General features: G+C 24.8%; 1 protein-coding gene across 4 annotated transcripts in view; it reads right to left on the bottom strand.

Annotated features, from left to right (window-relative positions):
• The window catches only part of LOC129905724 (longitudinals lacking protein, isoforms F/I/K/T), a 140608-nt gene that overhangs the window by 26150 nt on the left and 92288 nt on the right, over window positions 1-22170 (bottom strand). The window contains exons 6-7 of one of the 4 annotated variants that reach the window (XM_055981271.1): window positions 8380-9382; window positions 8118-8237 (exon numbers count right to left, since the gene is read on the bottom strand). The exons of 1 other annotated variant lie outside the window; for it this stretch is intronic. In XM_055981271.1, the coding sequence (XP_055837246.1) occupies window positions 8180-8237; window positions 8380-9382 (1061 nt within the window). In that variant the 3' untranslated portion in view covers window positions 8118-8179. Of the gene's footprint in view, window positions 1-2377; window positions 2555-8117; window positions 8238-8379; window positions 9383-14225; window positions 15786-17572; window positions 17882-22170 lie in introns of those variants that run through there. 2 more of the 4 variants (XM_055981270.1, XM_055981269.1) reach the window with 2 other exon arrangements.

Raw genomic sequence — 22170 nt, 5'->3', positions numbered from 1 at the left:
AAATAGCTCGCGGAACATCAAATGCCAGAAACGCAAACTCGTCTTCTCCGTTACCGTCTTTGCCTGTGCAAAATTTAGCTACTTTTCTAGCTTCTTTATATAGAACACCAACTTTATCATTAGCCTTAAAGACCCACCAAAGTTCAAAAAAAAAAAAAATGCTTCTTCAACGAGATCAACTGGATAACAAGCGTCAAAATGGCCTGGTTCTGTACCTCTTTTTACTTGCTCTATAGGGCAAGTATTGGTTTCGTGTAGAAAAAAAAAATCGAGGTTTTAATCAAAACCAACATTACGATGATGGAGAAGATCAAAAAAGTGGTTTTCGTCATGCCGTCCGTCGGTCTGTGCGTCTGTGCGTGTGTGCGTGTGTGCGTCTGTGCGTCCATCTGTACATCGAGCTAGGGCCTAAAAGGATGGATGGATTTGCTTGAAACTTGGTACAGATGATTTTTACGTAATTCCCTAGACCCGTTTTTTTTATTTTTTTAATATCTCCATTTTAACGCATACCTCCCATATAACGTTTTCGAGGTATTGCAAATTTCTCGAAAACGGCTCTAACGATTTTGATCAAATTTGGTGTGCGGAATACTCTTATTGATTCCAACAAAACTGCGTTTTTAGTTTTTCTCAAAAAATGCGGAGAATGGAAATATTGATTGACATATTTTTTAAGTTCATATATTTTATCAAAGCATTAGTTATTTTTTTTTAATTTACAGAGATCATTAGGTATAAAATGTTAAAAAAAATATTTTTAAAAACATTTTTGAAAAAAAAAAAAAATGTTTTAATTTAATTTTTAAACTTTTGATTTTTTTTTTTTGATTTTTTTTTCTACAAAATCTTAAATTTCCAATAGATATTTAAGATAAAGATACTGTGAACTACAAGAGCAAGTACGTGCGACCCAGTCGTGCATTTTATTTTTCTTATATTAGTTTATTCATCGATTTGTTAATATGAGAAATTCAAGAAGTCAAATGCGGATATAAAAGAATACAAGGGATGAAAAAATAGACAGATAGACCATGAAACGAAAAGGAGTTGAAGAAATTCTTACCAAATAAAATTTAAAAATCTCAATATCAAAACAAAAGTCAGAACGATAGCTAAAGGCAATCGTTAGATTCAAGTATCGTTTTTTTAACGAATTTCGAGAATACACGAAAACGATAAAATCGTTCCACGCAACTGAGGCCCTGAGTGTTCTACGTTCTACCATTTATTAAACCATTAAGTGGAAAGATTTAAAATAGGAGATAATTGATGCGAAGAATAAAATCGGAGACGAAATCGGTCACAATAAAATATTGTTTTTTTTTTTTAACCCTTTAACAGCCAAGCTTTATGAGTGTCACTCGTCATCGCAGCCAAGGTTTAATGATGTGAGAAGAGTTTTTTTCTGCAAAGAATGCACTAATTTTCAAATATTGAGCCAAAAACATTTGAAATTCGCAGACAAGTTCAATATTTCTACACTGTGAGAAAAAATAGTTTATAAAGAACGAAAGCCACTTTGATTTAACTATTTTTCGTAATAATATTGTGTGCGTTAAAGACGATAATTCTAAAATTAAAGTAGAGCGACGTTAGTTTAAAGTGGTTTTTAATCATAAAACATCATTAAATCAAAGAGTTGTTTCAGCTTTGAAAAAAAGCACCAATTTAAATTATAAAAAATAAAAATTTGGCATCGGTCCTACAACTCTTTGGTCACTAGGCAAGTCCTAAGTCCTATAAACTGCCTCACAAGATTGGCGAATGCTTCTTTCGTAATCGAAAATTTATAAAAAAGTTATCACAGAATGTTTTTTCCAAGTCAATGATAGAGTTGGTTGGTTAGTTAATAAAACTTATATAGCACATTTGTATCAAAAAAGTTTATTTTTGTGTGCTAGGTAATATGATATACTTTAAGAACTTATTTATTATTTACCAAACACCAATTTTGTTTTTGTAAAAACAAAAAAAAAAGAAAATTATAAAACTAAAAATGAAACAAAAAGACAAAAGATAAAATAAATACAAAAATACAAACACATGTAAAAAATAAATTTACCAACACATAAAATAAACATAAACATACCTTTTTTTGTTGAAATGAAAAGCGAAATAAATATTTTTTTTTATAAAAATAAAATTAAGCAAAAAAAAAATGAATTCTTTTTTTTTTTCCTTAAAAAAAATAAAACAAACCTTAAAAAAAAATGAATGAAACAAAATAAATAAAATATATCTAGGTAGTAATTAAAACAATGTATGAAATTGTAAATCATGAAGTAAAAAAAACATAACTGAACTGTAAAAGGAAAATGGATTAAAAAAAAAAAAAAAAATAAAAACAAAAATACACGTAAATTATTGTACTCACTCGTAGAATTTGTAAGAATTGATTTTTGTAAAATCGACTGATCAGCCAACATCAACCAATTACGAACACGAATCCTTGATTCAGTTTGCGCAGATTTCTGATTTGATGATGAATTATTGGTATCATTTTGAGTAGTTGTTGTTGTTGTAATTGCATCTGCAACAGGCGCAACATTTTCTGTAAATAAACAAAAGAAAAATAGTATGTTAGTATGGAAAGATATTTGGATATAGAATTGATTAGCTTGAGAAAATACATACAGAATTTTAAATTTATTCTTTTTTTTTTTGTATATTAAATAATATTAAATGTTTTTTTTTTTATATATTACCAAAAAAATCAAAAAAAAAATCTGAAAAAAAACCGTGAGTTTATATCAAAATACATGAATTTCTATCAAAATAAAAAACATAAAACGGCTCTTCTTGTGTGTGTACTAAAAAAAATTCTAACAACTTTTGTGTAATTTTTGGTTTTTTTGGTGTACTTACGCTTCTTTTTTTTTATTAATTTCAAACAAATATTAAATGAGAAAATCCAAATTAAATAAAAATGAATGCAACAGTTGGTTTTCGTTTTAAAACAATTTTCATTTTTTTCTTTTTCTTATAAAGTTTATAATGTTTTTTATATAAAGTTGTTCTTAAATCTTTATTTTTTAACAATTACATATTTTATTATTTTTTTTTTTTTTAACTTGTATTTAATACAATTAACAAACATTTTCTGATTTTGTTTTTTTTTTTTTTGTTTTTTTAATGAATACAAGCTTAGATTGTATGAAAAACAAAATAGAGACGTAATAAAGACATAATATAATATAGAGAACATAAAAAAGGAAAAAAAAAACAACTAAGATTTAATGAGTATTTTGTTTTTTAACATTTTAATTTTTTTTTTTTGTAAAATTTTATATATTTTTTGTATTTTTAAGAAAGTGAAGCCAATACCTAATAACCAATATGCTTAAGAGAAAAAAACAATAGTAATATAGAATATTAACAATTTATTATTTTATACAGAAATTTCTGAATATTCCCATCACCAATTTTTTTTTTTTTTAGTTTTTTTGTTTTTAATTTTTTTATTTTTTAATTCCAATTTTATATATATATTATTGATTTAAACTCTTAAGATTTTATTTTTATATAAATTAAATTTCCTTTTTTTTATATTTTTATATAAAATTTCACAATTGTTGATTTTGTTTTGTTTAGAGCGAGTTTTTCGTGTCTCGCTTTTTGTTTTGTAAATATATATATAAATATATGTAAATAAATGTCAAAATTAATTTTTTAATCTATAGTAGAGAAAAAAAAAACTGTTTTATTAAATTAGAAACTGTTTTGTTTGTTTTTTTTTTGTTTTTTTGTTTTTGTAATTAAAATATATAAATATTTTTGAACTTAAGTGGATATAGATAGATTGTCTTTTAAAGCTTAAATAAAATAGTGGAATGTGATATAGTTTTGTGTCTATTTATTTATATATACAAAATATTTGTATAATATTGGATTGTTTAGTTTTTTTTTGTAATCATTCACAAAAAGTGACATTTTGTTTTCTATTGGAATGCGATACGAATCAGAATTTAAAGTTGGAATAATATTACTGCATACGAATTATAACAAAATATTTAAATCAAATTTGTATAACATAAAAAAAAAAAACATAATTTATAAATTAAATCGACAAACACAAACTAAGTACCTGAGTTCTTATTAATTTTTTGTTTGTTGAATATACACAAACAATGAAAAATATTAAATTATTTATATATTTTGTCAAAAAATATATAAAGAACAAAAATTGTGATGTTAGATTTAAATAAAATATGGCTTGATATATTGTAATTGAATTTTTCAATCACTTTACTCTTTTTATTTAAATTTTTACTTAATTTTTTTTTTGTCAAATCAATTTTTTTTTAATCAATGTTTATATTTTTATGATTAAAAAATAATTAAATTAAATAAATTCTTAAATATTGTTTTAAAAAGACACTTATAATCTAGTTTATTAAAAAAAAAAAAGTTGATGTTCTTAAATTCTAAAAAGGCACTTTATAGGAAACTTCATATAATATTCTTATTCACATCTTTTTTTTAGTAGTTTTCAATATATTTATATTTTCCTGAAGTGATTTTTGTATAAGTTTCCACACAGCTATGTTATTTTTATTTTTTAAATAAAACACAAACATTTATTTTATGACTTTGTCTTTAAATACAAAAATTAAATAAAAAAAAAATATTTTTTTACTTTTTGTAATAATGTACTCGTAATGATGAATTTGAGGTAAATTGTTGTCCCTTAAAACCTAAAGCATTTATTTTTATTTTTTATTTTTATTTCATTTTCTATTTAGTTTCTTTTGTTAAAAAAAAAAATGACTGAATTGTTTGGTTGGGTTAACTCTGAGTTTTACTGAATTATGTTTAACAAAAAAACAAAAATGAATATTATTTTATTTTTAAATACTTAATCGGTTTTTCTAAATATTGATTTATTTTTTTTTGTATATAAATATTCGGAATTTTAGATTTTTATTTTGTTTTATTATAAATGTGATTTTAAACGGAATTATAAATAATAATTTTTTATTCAAGTTTAATAAAACGGAATGTATTTTATAATTTTTAAAAGACTTTTTTTGTTTTAGCTAAGACACAGTATATTATTGGAGTTTGATTTTTATTAGAACCCATATCGACTTTCTAAGCTACAGGGGAATTTATATGTGAAAATATAATGTTTGCCTTTGTTTTTTTATTTTAAATCTTCCTAGACATTAATGGAATGAAGTGAACCCATGTTTTTCTGAATATTTTTCCCGATACCAATAAGATGGTAAAGAAAATTTTTACGATTATTTGAATTCTCGAAGTTTGAAGATTGTAATCATTTTTGATAAAATTGAAATTAGAAATATTGAATGTTGATAGATATTTTTTTTTAAATATAAATAACTAATTTCTTTACATTTTATGACAATCACACAAATTTTAAAAAGTGACGAATTTTTGAAAAATTTTTAAAATGGCACTTAATTTTTTCAGTGTAAGTTGTTTGTTAGGCCATTGTCAAGTTCTTCAGTACTGCCGCACTCGTGGAAAGCATTAATTTTTTCACTTCACCAGAAGTGAAGGAAGAAAATATTGTCTACTGTGAGACTCTATTTGAAGCGTGTGAAATTTAAAATGAGAAAAAAAATTGCAAGCAAATTTTATTATTCAACGGAAATACGTTAATTTAATGGAAGTTCTAATAAGGCACAGTAATTTTTTTGGAAATCCATGCTTTATTTAAAAAAAAATTGTAAATCAAGGGGTTTAGGTTTCAGATGCTTGAGAAATAAATATCTTCCGAATGTGAATATTATTGCAATAGGTAAATCATAGGGAAAATTATTAAGGTTTCCAACGAGATGAAGGAAAATATTTTAAATCTAAGAAAATATATACTAAAGAACACATGAATCTTGATTTCTTTTTTACTCTTACTGGGTTTTGTTTTGTAGAATTCATTTTTATAGTGCCTCATCTTTCCTACTTGAAAATTATCAATTTTTTAATTCACTATACTATTTTTTTAACTTGAAACTTAGCAAGTGTTTTTGTTCTTGATTATTATTCTATTCACTGATTTTAATTTAGTGCATTTATTTAGTTACAGCAACCTCTTATGACTTCGGACAAAATGAAACAAAATGTGATTGTAAACGCTTCTCACTCTTAACATTTTAATTTTAGATATGATGAAACTAGCAACAAGCTTTAGCTTTACAAAATGTACTTTCCAAAAGCTTATCATTTTGGAAACGTTTTTAAGTAGGTCACAAAAATCAACTTTTTTTTGGGAGTTGTCACTCAAGATTTAAATGATGGCGAATTTGTTATGCCATTTTATTTTTATATTATTTCAAGGCCTATTTGTTCTTTAAAACTCGTGATATAAAACTATCAAATATAAATTTTTGAGATCTCTAAACATCTTAAACAGAGTGAAGTTTTCAAAAAATTGCAAAACTGTGATTGTATTTCAACTACCAATACACACATGCATGCAAAATTTTTTTTTCGTATTGTTGAAGTGCAAATTTAAAATAAGATCAGGCTATCTCTTTCTTTCTCATTTCAATTTAATATTGAAAAAGCTTTTAATTGAAAGCACATGCGCTTTTAAGTTGAAAAACAAACTTATAATGTATGACAAGGTCTTTGTATTACATATTAAGGTACTTTATGTAAAAATGAAAGTGTTTTGTTTAAGCAAAAAAAGTGCAATTAACTATTAGAATTTTTATACTTGAACTCAACCAGGAAATTAACTGTTTCTTAATATAACCTGTTCAGATATTAAGGACTAAAGAATTATTTAGTGTTAGGAATTATTTCTACTAACGATGTTTTTAGATAAAACTTCAAATGAAAATAATTATTAAAAAAAACGCATACATGGCATTGCACAAGAGTGTGAAATTGTTCCAAGTTTGGAGTTTGCCTTGAAATTGTGCGCTATGAGGAAATAATATTTTGAATCTCAGAACTAGTACTAGTTAGTCAAAAAGTTCAACATGTTCACTGTGGCGTATGCGTATTTTCTTATAAAATATTTATTTTCACTTGGAGTTATTTGTATTATGATGAATGAATATTATGAAATATTAAATTATAGTTTCTTAATAAACAAGTAACCTATGTTTATTAAAAAAAAAACTTCAAAGAAACTTGAAGTTAGACATTGTAAATCAAAGGTTGAATAAGAAATAATCATTTAAAATATCATAACATTTGTTCATTGTTGTACAGTACAAAGCACTCCAGATCAAATAAATATTTATAAAAAAAAAACTACAGAAACATCACAGTGAACTTTCTGATGAACTTGTACCTTAGAATTTAGCCGTAAAACAATTTTATTTTAAATGTGATTGCGAGTTTATTTCTACGCTTATTATTGAATCATAGATATTATAATAATGTGATTTAGTATTGCATATTTTAATATTGTCAGGGATACACAATGGAAAAAGTTTTTTTAACACTAACAAGTATTTTATTATGAAAGCAAAATGCGTTGATTCGATTTTACAAAAAAAAGTGCGTATACGCCATAGTGACTGGAACATTTTATATACCTATCAAAGATATCCGCAATGGTTGTAGTTTTTGTTTTTAAACTTGATCTAAATACCGTTAAGGGTAATTTAACAATAAGGAGTCAATACCAATCAAAAACATTTACCGGACTGGTTGTTCCGACAAAAACAAAAAATGGGAAATCAAAAGCAAATGGATTCCAAAAGGAAAAAACACAATCCCCCATAATATACTGTAACTCTCAGTCAATTATTTACAATTATTTCAAAAATAAACAAAAAATAACTTGATATAGCAACAAAAAGAATGTTTGAGTTGTAAGCTTATTTAAAAAAAAAAAGGAAAAAAATAGGTTTTCAATTACATATTCTTAAACCTATTTTAGAATATCACTGATTATGTTCCATTTACTTTATACAACTAAATAGCAAATAATATAATATATAAAAATGTTTTTTATGTATATTTTTACAAAATATTTTATAAAAAAAATAATAAACAAGTGCCAATTAAAAAAAAATATATATATGTACGTTTACGCATATTGCTTCCTTTTTTTCTCTGAGAATTTTTTATCTTTAATTTTTAACAAAAAAAAATATATATAATATAGATAATATGTAAAAAAAAAATGTAATGTTTCATTAAACAATTTGGCACATTAAGAAAAAAATTTTTTTTTTTGTTTCAATTATCATAATTATCCCTGTGTTTGTTGTATTTTATCGTCTTCATCGACGGTTGTTGTAGTACAAAATCTTGGATTTTGAAAAAAAAAATAAAAATAAAGGAAAAAATATTGTAATTATTTTGTCTGTTTTCTTTCTTAACAGATTGAGAGAGATATTTATGTATAATAATAATGTGTTTCATAAGAAAACAAAAATATATTTTGCTTACGAAAAATGTTGACTCAGCGATGTGGGTTCATCCCCGCCAGTATAACTTTTAATATCTTCGAGTTTGATAAATTTCTCTTTGTGCATTCTCTCCATGTGCCGTCCAATGTGCATTTTCTGCTTGGCACGATACACACAAAACGGACACTGGAATTGTGGCTCTTTGCCACATTCCCATTTCTGATGGTTACGCAATGACGATTTGAGTTTATACACTCGACCACATTCGGGGCAGGGGTGACCACCGCCACCTCCTCCACTGCCGCCCATGCCACCACCACCAACAGACCCATTTCCACTAATCAAGCTGCTCATGGCGCTAAAGCTATTCAACAGGCTTATGTTGCACAGGCCTGACGATTTACCATCGACCACACCGCCAGAGAGCGCTGCAGCAGCAGCTGCGGCTGCACTAAGTGAATGATGGTAATCACTTGCAGAAGGATTGACGTTATCATTGTCATCGCAATAACTACCTTCGCCGCCACTGCTGTTAGCACCTTTATCACTCTTATATAATTCACACTCAATTGTGGTATTTTTGCGACTTTGATGTTGATGATGGTGGTTACTACTACTACTTATTATGGAATCTGAAGTATTGCCACAGGCGAGCATGCTAGCACTGGCCGATGAACTGCCAGGTTTTGAAGATTGAACTCCTCCAATTGGAGTGCTTGTGGATATGGCATTACCAACTGAATTTTGATTTTGCGTTGGTGTTGAGAAGACATTGGGCGATTTGCGATGTTGTTGTTGTTGTTGCTGTTGATGATGTTGATGAAGACGATCAGATGCTGCAACTGCATTCATTATTGCGGACGACGATGAAGGATGGACTGGGGATGAGGTAGCTGTATTGCTGTTTTGATGTTTGTCCATTGAAAGATCGGTTGGGAATATCAGAGGATGAACTCCTTCGCGCAGCTGGGTGACTAATGGCATGGCTAAGCGGGCATTCCACTCGTTCCACGTTAGACCGGCTATACGCGTAATACTTAAATCTTTAATTTTTATAGAGTTTTTAAATTTTTTATAATTTTGGTTTTTTTAATGTTAAGTTGGATGTTGTAGTGGCAAGAAGTAGTAGTTGTGGTAGGTGGTGTTATACAAGTAGTAGTAAATAGTAGTAGTAGTTGGTGTGGTTGGTTGGTTGGTTGGTTTTGTTGGAAGGGGTCACAAGCAGAAATTATTTATAAATATTTGTTTTTTGATTTATTTTTATTAAAAATGTTTTGAATTTTTTTGAACGTTGTGGATATTGGTTTTTGTGGAAGAAAAAAGAAAAAAACAAAAAAGGGAAAAACAAAAGTTAAAAAATAATTTTACTATTGGAAAAAAATAAACATAAATAATAATAAAAAAAAAATTAATATTAAAAAATTAAAAATATATACGTATTTAACCTACACAAAGCTATTTATGATTATTTGAATGTCTATAATGTATAAAATGTATGGAAGAAAAAGATATGTATGTAAAATCTATTTTATGAATGATAAGCAATATGAAAAGCAATATTTTTTATGAGATTTTTATCAATGAAAAATAGAAAAATAGAAATTTTTACAATTACATACTAGGCAAGCAATATTTGTAGAAATAAGAATTATTAGATTTTATAGAAAAAATCACGAAGAACTTTTTGTATTGCATATTTATTGTTTTTGTATTTATATTCTAAATATTCATTGCATGACCTTTTTTGTATATATTACAAATTAAAATCTTAACATATTCTTTTTATTTAAATTAAGCTAATTTAGTACTCGATGATTTAAAAAAATGTAATGTATTATCTCAAGAAAAAAAACAACAGATTTTTCATAAAATAGTTTTAAGTTTCTGATTTATTTAAGAAAGACGCATTGTCAATTTTCCGTTGTTTCGCATAACCGATTTTTGAAGGCTTAAGAAGAAGATCACTGAAGAAATAATTAAACCTTTTAAATAAGTAATATGACTTCAAGTGTATTTAAAGAATAAATGAAAGTTGCATCAAAGTTAATCTACGGTCACCACAAACTCACTTATTCTTAACGGAGTTATATTTTGTTGTAAATATAGCTTTTTAGTTAAAAAGTTAATGTTTTGATTTGCTTAGAAAAAAAAAACACGTATACGCCATAGAGACCAATCAATGTTCGTTTTATAGGAATTATATCATTAAAAAGTACATGCTTTTTTGGTCCGATAGATAAATTTTTTCAGATGATCAATTAATTACTCTCAATTGCCCGAATACAATTAATTAATTTTTTTTGTTTATTACTTTACAATTTGTCATAATATTGCATTTAATAAATGTAAATTTTATAACACCAAATAGAAAATATAATCTTGAAAAAATTAATTTCTTTAGACTAAGCTGCACTATTAAAATTAATAATTTCTTTTGATTTAAAAAGTAACGTGTAAAACACCACAATAAAATTACTAAATTGCATGCTTTTTAGTATTTATTGCACTCCCCTTAGAACCTGGAACCAGGTCAAAGGAATTCGGGTTCATGGCATCAAAATAAAAAAACCCAAGGTGGGTCTTATTCATTGTACAAATTTTTTTTTTTGTGTGCCGGTGTTATTAAGGTTTATGCCATACAATTTTTTGGAAATATTATAATCTTTTAATAAGTACGTACAAAATAAGGTAGCAATGAATTTTGAATTTTATAACAGCACTTGCTTTGAATTAAGTTTTCTTGTAAATAAAAAAAAAATAATTCTAAATAAAAAAAAAAATATTCTAAATAAAAAAAAAGGGGTAAAAAAAAAACAATTAAAACATAATAAAATAATAATGAAAAAAATATATATATTTAAGAAAAAACAATAGGGAAGCAACACATACAAATAAAAGGAGTTTTGGTTTAGTTTTTAAATTCATTTACATTCATCGCATCAAAAGTCAAATGTCCATTTTTTGTTTTACTTAAAAATTTTCGTTATTGTTCAATATTTTCCATACATTATTCTTTCCTTTTAATTTAATTTATTTTTTTTTTTTCGAAACTGCTCAATTTTTTTAACCTAAAAAGAAAATATATTAATATGTGGAAATAAAAAAACATGTTCAGTTTATTTGAAAAATACTTACTTACAAATTTGTATAGAGATTCCAGACAAATTTACTCACTGTATAGAGCCCATGATAAATACATCCAAAGGAAAACCTAAGAAAAAGAAAAATACGTTAGTTATTGTTTTTAAAACTTTGAAATGGAACCTGATCCTTACTGGAGAAAATAATACATGTATAATATATATAAAAAAAAAATATAAAAAATAATAATAAACAAAAAAATCGCTGATATGGAGTATAATATTGGATATTGGGAAATCTGAAATCTTTAAGTTTCCTGAAAATTATATAAAAATTAAAATTATACAAATAAAACACATTTATTTTTTACTTAATTATATTTTTCATTTCTTTTTAAGTTTTTTTTTTTGTTGTATATGAATAAAACGATAATATTCACATTCTATATATGTATATATATATTTAAATTTTTTTATTTTAAATTTATTGTTTTCTTTTTTGAAAAATAAAATGTTTATTTTATTTATTTCTTTATATTTCTATATAAATTTACGTTTATTTTTTTAATTTTTTTTTTTTTTTTTTAATTTTTAATCTGGAGTGTTCATCAAATTTTGTTTTTATATTATTTTTTTAATAATAAAATGAAACTCCTCAATTTTTTATTCAAATCATAATTTGTTTTTTTTTTTTAACTTTCATTTTATGATAAAAATTTAATTAAAACATTGTACATCCATTGTTATTTTTTTTATTCTTTTATATTTAGTACTTAATGACTAACAAAAATAACACTCCGTCGACGACAATACGGTTTTTATCTCTTTTTTTTTTAATTTATTTATTTATGTATGTTATGATATATTTTATTAAAATCATAAACATATTTTAGTATAATTTTTGTAAAATTTTACCTTATTCTTTTTTTGGCGTTTTTTTTTTATTATTTTATTTTATAAAACATGTGATTCAAAGAGAAAAGAAAACGAAATTATGTAAAACTTTGTACAATGCGGATTTATTTTTTCTTTCTTTTTAAAGTTTACTAATTTAATTAATATATTTTTTTTTTTTCATTTTCTTTTTAATATGTTTTTTTTTTAATTTATTTTTTTTTTGTTGTTTTTTCTTTGTGCTTTAAGATTAATGTAATTGCACATTTTGTATGGTGCGCTAAATACTATTTTACACACATGGTTTTTATAATTTTTTCTCCTATTTCTATTTCAATTTTGTTTTGTTTGTTCTTTAATTTTCTGATTTAATTCAAGATTTTTATGTAATGATTATGGCCTAGCCTCTTAGCAGGATAATAATTATTTATTTCTAAAATAAAACATCTGTTTGTACACAAATATGTAGGTAATTAAATTTTTTTAAACAATAAAAAAAAAAAAACATTTAATCTAAAGCAGACACTAAATATAATTTTTTTTTAAATTATGAATTCAAGTTGAAAAAATACCCTGCGTTCTTTTTGAATGGCTCATTGATGTAGCAAAATATTTAAAATAATCAAAGCGCAGTTTTTGAAGTTCAAACTCTAATAAAAAAACAGCTGCAAAATAACTAACATTTAGAATTCTTAGAAAAATTTAGTCTAAGAGCCCGGAGCTGGATTCTGGATTTTATGCGGAAACATCCGGGTTAAAGTTAGTTAAGAAATAATACTTAACATTTTGGATATACTCGTAAGACTTTTGGCAAAAATTTTATGGATGTTTCAAGCAATAAATTTTGTGTAACTCTTTCAATTGAAATAGGGTTGCCGTCCTATTTTGAAAATATCGTTTTTATTTTTGCCATATAATTTTAACCTTTTACATGTCCTAGTTCAACCAAATAATAATAGTTAATCAAGGACTTATTTAGGTTTGCCACTTACTCCTGCGGAAGGTGGAAAAATTTTTTTTGCATTTTCTAACTCATTTCATATGTTCAAAAATCGACTTTCGGATGACTATATTTCATCGAGTTTTTCTTTCAAATTATGGATAAAAGTTTAAATTAACAATTGATAGAAATGAATATTAAGAAAAAAAAAAAAAACAATTTTTAAAATTTATTTTACCTTGAACACAAATTTTGTTTTCTCTTAAAAAAAAAAAAAACCAAACAAATGAAATTAAAAAGTTTTGAACTTTTCTTTATGACAAAAAAAAATAAATATTTCTTTATATGTATTTATTTTTATACTAAGGGTCGGCCTCGCCAATGTTTTGTTAAAAGAAAAAAAAAATAATATAAAATATTTCTCTGAAACACAATTTGCACTTTAATGTTTTTTTTTTTTATTTATTAATTATTAAATAAAAAATGAAATGAAATAATAATAAAAAAAAAAAATATAATGCAAAAAATTTATAGTTAAAAAAAATAGGATTTACGTATATTTCTATATTAAAAAAAAAAAAACAAGAGAAAAAATAAATCTTAAAATATATATTATATATAATTATAAAAATTTTATATAAACTCAATAACATAAAAATAACAAATTAAGATAAAAAATATATTTAAAAAAAAAAATATTTATAAATGTAACAAAAATATGAAAAAATAGGTTAATTGTATGAAATGAATTTCAAATGAATTACTGACCATTTAACATAAAAAAACACATAATATTTATTATATTTTAAAGGAATTGTAGTTGTATTTATATTTTTAAATTTTGTGTCAGATATTATATTTTTGTTTATGATGATCAAGTATGCATGTCCGAAAAAAAAAACGAAATATGATGAAAAGGTTTGGTCAATAGAATGTTGATGAAAAGGTTCTTAAAATAAAATTTGTGATCTGTTTTTTTTTTTTTTTTTTTTGTATTTTTATTTTATTTTTTGTTTATGATTCAAGCTCTAAAACCTAATTATTGATTACCAACTGTGGCAACCACAATTTCAGTTTTATCTAAAGGAGCTTTCAAAAAAGTTGAATGCAGTAGTACGTAAGGAAATTATTATTATAATTCATTCGATACATACACAAGATTGGGATATTTGTTTGCAAAAATTAAACATCCTTAAAATATATATAACGAATATATATCTATATTTTATTGTTGTTGTTTTTTTCTAACTTTAAATTTAAAGTTTATTTTTTTTTTTACTTAGAATTTAATTTAAAGTTTTAAACTCATCATTAATTCCTTAAAATCTATTTTAAAATTGTATTTACTTTTTTTTTGTGTTTTTTTTTTACTTTTTTTTTGTATAATCTTCTACATTAATATAGTAAATATATTTCTATAGATTATACAATTCAATACATTAACTAGTCAAAAAAATGAAATAAAAAGTAATTTTTTTTTTTTAAGTTTTTAGAAGATTTTTGAAAAAATAAATGATTTTTTTTTTTTTTTTTTATGAAATATTTTTTTATGTTTCGCTTACTACTTGCGCCCTCGTTTACTTTCCAATTGCGGTTTGTCCGGATGATGTTTTCGTACATGAACACCCAAATTACCACGCTGTTTGGCCTTGTACGAACAATGTGGACACGGATGGCAGGGTTCCTTGCCACCACATTCGACATTCTCATGACGACGCAACGTCGACTTCCAGCGATATTTCTTGCCACAATGCCGGCATATGTATTTGGTATCGCTCAACGATGAATCGCTTAGTGTCAATTCGTAGGTGGTTGTGGAACTGGATGAGTTTTCTTGTTTCATCGGTCGCGTTGTAAGGATGGTGTAGCTCTTTGTAATGGTTGGTTCTTGGTTGGATACCTGCTCCAATGATTCGTCGGTCTGTTGCTGATGGGATTGATGGAGATTGTGGAGTTGATGTTGTTGTTGTTGTTGTTGCTGCTGTTGTTGTTGCTGGTGATGATGTTGTTGCTGGTGGTGTTCGGTGATTTGTTGTGTCGTTTGGGCGGTATGGAGTTCGGTGATTTCTGTGGGGGCAAAACCAATGCCAATTTTGGTGCCATCGGGTAATTCGATATCATCGATTTCAGCATATTTCACCAAATCACTTATTATCGATGCTGAAGTTTGGGCATTGTTTAGATCGATTTCAGAAATTTCATATTTTGTTGTTTCATTGATGTCTTGATGATGATGGTGTTGTTGCTGATGTTGGTGATGTTGTTGATCTTGTTTATCTGGTTCCATGTGAATTGTTGTTCCTTGGGGACTGATGATTTTGCCACGGGAATATTTGATGCGAGGGCCAAGATTTTTCGGTTCAATTTGAACGTTGCGCAGACCGATTAGGGTGTTTATGGCTTGGGCATTGGCGCAGACAATATTCGGATGGTGTTCTTGATGGATTTGTTGTGGTTGGATTATTGTTGCTGTTGTGGTGTGTGGTACAGAAATTGAAGTTGTTGGGACGACTTTTTTCAAATTTATTAATTCTGTGCGGAAGAAATAATGTTATGATATTTTGTGTTAGAAGAAAAATAATTTGGAAGTTAGAAATCTGCTTAAGACAAATTACATTTGATTTACGTTTATTCATGATGTCTTAAGCTTTCAAAGTTGTTTAATTTTAACAAAAACTTTACTTTTTTAAAAGTAGGATGAAAGAAAAAAACTTTCTTCGATTTATTGAGGAAAATATTCTATCGAGTTATCTGTTCCAAGACTTAAAACCGAACATCAATACAATTCAGTATAGTTAAGGATTTTTGATGCAATTAAACTTTCAAACTTGTATAAGTTTTTCGACAAGGAGTAGTTCATTTTTAATCTAAAATGATAATTTTTTTAACACTTTAGGAATTTAATACAATGCAATTTTTTGTGAATACAAAATTGAATGCGAATTTGCAATTCGGAAAAGTGTATGATGTTCAAAAGTTTTTTAGAAATTTAGTGGAATATTGAAAATAAATTTTTGGAAATTGGCTGTTATTTTATTTATTTGATCACTTTTATAAAAAATTAATGATTGTAGAACAAACGCTTTTAAAAAAGATCTGAAGATTCTGAAAAGGCTCAACTTTGTTGCTTCTATTGGCAAAAATTTTGTATTCCAAAAGAGAAAATAACTTTCTCAAGAATAGGCAAGCAGAATTTGCCAGATTCAATGATGGGTTGTTTTGTTATCCTAGGGAAATGGAAAGGTTCTCTTTGCGTTAAAAAAAAACACGTAAATCAAAATGAAATATTGAAATTTTAAAATAACTGGCAAAAAAAACTAAATGCTAAGTAGCTGAAGAATATAAAGCTCAATTGAATGTAACTTGAAAATTGAATTGCTATTTTTCAAGCAAAAGTAAAGCATACGAAGTATTGTACAAAAGTTTGGTCTTCTCAATTTTCATCCTTAAAATTAAATAATTTTTTAAGAGTTCAAGTTTTAATATTAATTATACTACCTATACTATTTTTATTTATGAACTCTGCTGTTGATTTTTTTACGATTCCTTTCAAAAATAGTACATTTTCAAAAAAGGAATATAATCATAAGAAATCAATGTCTCAATGGCTTCTTGATGAATGCTTAATACGATCTTTAATCAAAAATTCTAGTGAAAGAATGGTCACAAAATTTTAATTTGTTTTATGCATTTATCATCAATGTATTTATTTTCGGCCCGTGGCACGATATGGTTACGGTCAGTGCAACGGAATATGCGGTAGGTGTGTTAAGTTCACTTCCAATATGAAAAATTAAGTTAATTAAAAAAAAGTTACACATACACCACAGTGACCCACTTCGAAATTAGTTCAGATATGTTGAAAGCCTAAAATTGAACTCGGCTGCAAATTGTAGGTCCCTTCCACTATTGCAAATTAAGTTTAAAAAAAAAAATAGTACACATACACCACAGTGACCCACTTCGAAGTTAGTTCAGATATGTTGAAAATTTAAAATCGAAAGAGAATCAGAAATAAAAGTAAGACTGTTATATCTAGTATCGAAGCGAGTAAATTTGGCGAATATGAAATACTGTTAATCAACACAGCTTTCATTTAAGTTAAGACTATTGCAAGATACTTTTTTTGATGAGTTTCTCAAATTTGTATTGGTCCATTTTTTTCCAGAATATTCGTTAAACATTATATTTTAAATGTTCATATAAATGGTCATTTTTTAAATGGTCTGTTTGTTAGAATTTTGTATCTTTTATAGTTTCTTAGACATTTTTGAAAGAGGTTTGATATAAAAAAAAAATTTTTTTTTTTAATTACTTACCACATTCTGCTGAAGGTAATTTAATTGAATGACTTGTCGTTAATGTTGTCAAAGTTGGCTTAACTTCACCCAATTCTTGTACTTCAGTAATTTGAGCATGATGACTTGAATCCACTACCGTATCAACACCAGTTGATTGATCATCATCGGTTGTAATTTTCGTTGATGTAACATTACTCAATTTCTTTACGTGCAACACAAAACCATCTTTATTTTGTGTTATAACGATATCATTGCTTTCCAACAAACAATCATCCAATTCAAATTCTTCTGGTGTTATATCAGTCTGCTCACTTTTATCATGTTTAACTATATTTTATAAAAAAAAAAGATATAAATTAGAAATTATAAAGATTGTGAATATAGGAACTAGAAAAAAAAAACACTAACAGTCTTTTGTATATGATAAAATATTAAAAAAAAGCAACTACAAATCGTTTTATTATTTGCTTACAGTTTTAATAATATAAAACAGTTTTTTTGGTTTTTAAACACATTCCCATTCCAATGTTAGACCCTCTTAAAAAGTAATCGATAAAATAATTAAAATACATAAAATTTGTTTTATTTTTGTAGAACATATCAACAGTGCCCATATAGACAATTTTAGTTTTATTTATTTTTTAATATTTTTTGTAAATTTAGTTTAAAATTAAATTAATTTGTCGCTTTGAAAATAAGTTAATATAACTGTTTTTTTTTTAGTAAAAGATACAAAAAATATATTTATATTTTCTAGAAAAAATAAAATTAAATAAAAAGTTATTTAAATAATATTTTCAAGTTTGTTTTTTTTTTAACTTCAAGTACATGTTTTTGATACTTGTAATTAAAATTTATTAAAAATAATTAATAAATGAAAAATCAATATATACTTAAATACCAAATTAAAGAATAACTTAATAATAAGAATAATAAGGACTGAGAAAGTTTTTTTTTACCTTAATTAGATTTATTTGGAGACCTTTTAAAAAAATTAAATAAAAAATAAAACTACAAATCACTTCTAAATAAGAATCACTCTATCACAAGTGTAATTTATTTTTTTTTTGTTGTATCTTAATTTTAATTTAAATTAAATATTTTTCTTTTATAATTTTTAATATTAAAATAACTAGATATTATAAACATAAAGTTATTTTGACTCAGATTTTTTTTTTTTTTTTAATATAACTCAAGATGGTATTTGGCGTCTTATAAGATCATGTTTCAATTAATGGCATCTTCGATAAAATTTCCATCAGATGATTTTTTTTGCAATAGTCATATCATTGTTTTTAAATTATCTGAAATTTTTTTCATTAGATTCATGTTTCATTTTTATGTATTAAAATATAAAAACCAATATAAGAATATAGCAAAAGATTTATTCTCTAACAAATTTCTTCTTTTTTTTAGTACGGTTCGAAAAGAATTCCTTAAATGAGCTAGTTAGCTATTTTCAACGGTTTCGAAAATTTTTCAAGAATTTATAACCGACTCGGTTAAATTTTGATATTTTTGATTTTCTCAAAAATTAGAGGACATTAAAATTAATTAATAAGTACATTTAATAAAATAAGAATAAACATAGAACTTAATGACGTACAATGTTCATAAAAAAATCAGTTCGAAGCGATTTCTTTTTTTTTTTTTTGTATCTTTGAAATATTTTTCAAAAACTATTTATCAAAACATTTAAATTTAAGCCTAATTTATTCACAAATTTTTGTATTTTCGAAATATACATATCTCGAATACCTGACCCAAGTTTTTTGGTAATATATTTTTGTTGTCTTGTAACGTCGCAATCTCTTAAGATGAGGTGTAGCGGGCGTGACTTAAGAAAATCGATTCAGTCTGCTTCGGTGGTTTTAGAAGCCATATCGTTAATTTTTGGAACAAAATGTCTTAGATTTCGTATTCAATAAGAAGATTTAAATACATTTTTCTTTTTTTTAAAAGTAAAGATTGAGTCATTTCAATAATTTTTAAAAAATTTGAAAACTAAACTGAGATTAAGTCGGAAGTTTTTTTTAAACATTTTTTTAACTCATTCAAAATGCTTAAATTCGGAGCTACAGGTTTAAACTTTGAATCTTTCAGCTAAAGAGTGAAAACTTGACGAATAAAATGGTATGTAGGTACTTGGTATATATCGGTTAAAAAAAAAAATTTTTTCTTGAAAACTGTTGATAAAAAAAATTGGTGTGCTATTAAATTTGTTAACTTAACTTAAATTCTAAACCAAAGGAGACAAAATTCAAATTTAAACTGAGGATAGAAATTGAGTGAACTAACACTGGTTTTTTTTTTTTTTTTTGTGAAAATCTTTGAAATGTAATTCTTAATCTTAAAAATCTTTTGCTATATTCTGTTGTTGCATAGTTTTTATAAAAAAAAAGCGTATTATAAATTTATTTACATTTTATATCAGAAAGATAGTTTAACTTGTTTTTGATTCATTGTAGTTTATTGGTACTATATAAAATCCACCTGGTCCAGAATTCAGCCAATTTAAATTAAAAAAAAAAAAAAACTACTCGTATGATGATGTATTCTTTTTTCCTTTTTGCTTTTTTCGTTGTAGCTTCCTTTTTAACAAGTCTTTTTTTCTACTACAACTTTCAAAATTTCTTTCATCAGATAATCGTCATTGTTGTTCAAAATATATTGCATGTTGTGATTTCATGTGTGAATTCAAACTATGCCTGTATCTTGTTACATATGAACAATATTTACAATTCATCGATGGATTAATGCCACATTCGAATTTCAAATGTCTTGAGAGATTTTTTTTATATGTATATCTTTTGCCACATTGTGGACACATATGATTGGCAATTCGATCGATGCGTTCAACAAATGGTTTGGTGTTGTTAAGTGATGTTACAGATTTTATAGATATTGTCCAATTTTCTGAAATATTGACAAAAAAAAAGAAAAAAAATATATTAGTATAATAATATTTGAGAATTTAGAATTAAAATTGTGATTAATAAAAATAAACAAAAAAATAATTGAAAATTAAAATAATTAACTAAAAAAATTAAACAAAATAGATATTAATTAAAGAAAACAGAAATGAATTTTTTTTTTTAAGTACAATTTGGTGGAATATAGTGAAATATTGTACGTTACTTGTGCTCTTTTTCATTTTTTTTTTTTTTTTTTTAATTTATTTTATTTATACCACGAGTCGCGAATTAAATGTATATAATATAATGATAATGAAAAATTAAATACAATGTTTTTTTATAAATTAAAATTGGCTAAAAGCAAGTTGTAAAGTGAAGAAACAAATAGATTAAAAAGGAAGATGATGGAGTATGAAATTTTTTTGTGATAATTCATTACTACTTTAATGAAATTATGTTTCTTGCTTTCTTACCATTAAAAAAAAAAACACTTTAATTTTTTTTTATTTTTCTTAAAATAAAAAATAGAAAATGTACATTTACTTATAAAAATATTGAACTTTGTTCTCACTGTTCTAATTTGTTTTTTGTGATACTTTTTTTTTAATTCTAAAATTAAATGTATTTTAATAAAATTTATCGTTAGAATTTAATTAGTATAGCCTAAAAACACACAGGATTTGAATTCTGATATTTGTAACATAAGTTAAAAATAACTTATTTTATCTAATTATAATTAGATAAAATAAGTACAAATAATAAGAAAGAAACAAAAATATATGGTTTTGTTTTTTTTTTTTTTTAAGAATCTGTTCAATTTTTGTTTGAATATATTTTTTCTTTGAATTTCGAAAAATTATACAATATTTAACAGAAATCGGTGAATTACATTTTACAATACTAAAAATGAAACTAAGGCCAAAACAAATCATGTGTAAGTTTAGAATAATTCTTTGTAAATTTACATTTCAAAGTTTTGTAATTTATTAAAAATACTTATTTGTCTAGTTTAATGAATTCGAATGTTAAAAAACTACATAAGAAAATAACATTTAGGAATGAATGTGTTTGATTGATACTAGAGAAGTGAATTTTTAATTTAATAAGCAAATGAACAAGTTAACGTGTTCGTTTTAAAATATACCTACTTATCAATAATATGGCCGTTATACTTATTTGTAAAGTAAACTAAGTACAAATTTTAATGCACATATACTTAAATGTAAACGTTACTTTAAATCAGTTTTGAAGTTAGCTTTTGAGCTTTTTTTTATCTCTCTCTTATTTTAATACAAAAACTTTAAACGACAATTACTCAAAACTCGAAATACGTCACTGATGAAAAAAGTTTAAAAATAAATTTCAAACTAGTAACTTTAATTTTGAAAAAAATATTTGCAGGGCTAAGAGCTGAAATGAACCAAGTCACAAAAAGTGAATTCGAAGATATAACGAGTTAAAGTAAATACGTTTCCATTGAATCTATGATATTTTTTTCGAACAAATGACAATTTGAATCAAAACATTTTTGGATCAAACTAATAAAAGACGTTCGTAGAGAGACTTTCATTTTTTTTTATTGATGCGTATGATTTCAACATTTCAAAAGTTCAGTTATTAATTAAAAAATTGTTATTGAATTTGATTTTCAGCATTTTATATCATTTGAATCTTATATAACTTTTTTTACAATTAATTAAA

The sequence above is a fragment of the Episyrphus balteatus genome, chromosome 1 (assembly GCF_945859705.1).
Source record: "Episyrphus balteatus chromosome 1, idEpiBalt1.1, whole genome shotgun sequence".
Taxonomy (NCBI): domain Eukaryota; kingdom Metazoa; phylum Arthropoda; class Insecta; order Diptera; family Syrphidae; genus Episyrphus; species Episyrphus balteatus.
This window is presented reverse-complemented; position numbering and strand designations above follow the sequence as displayed.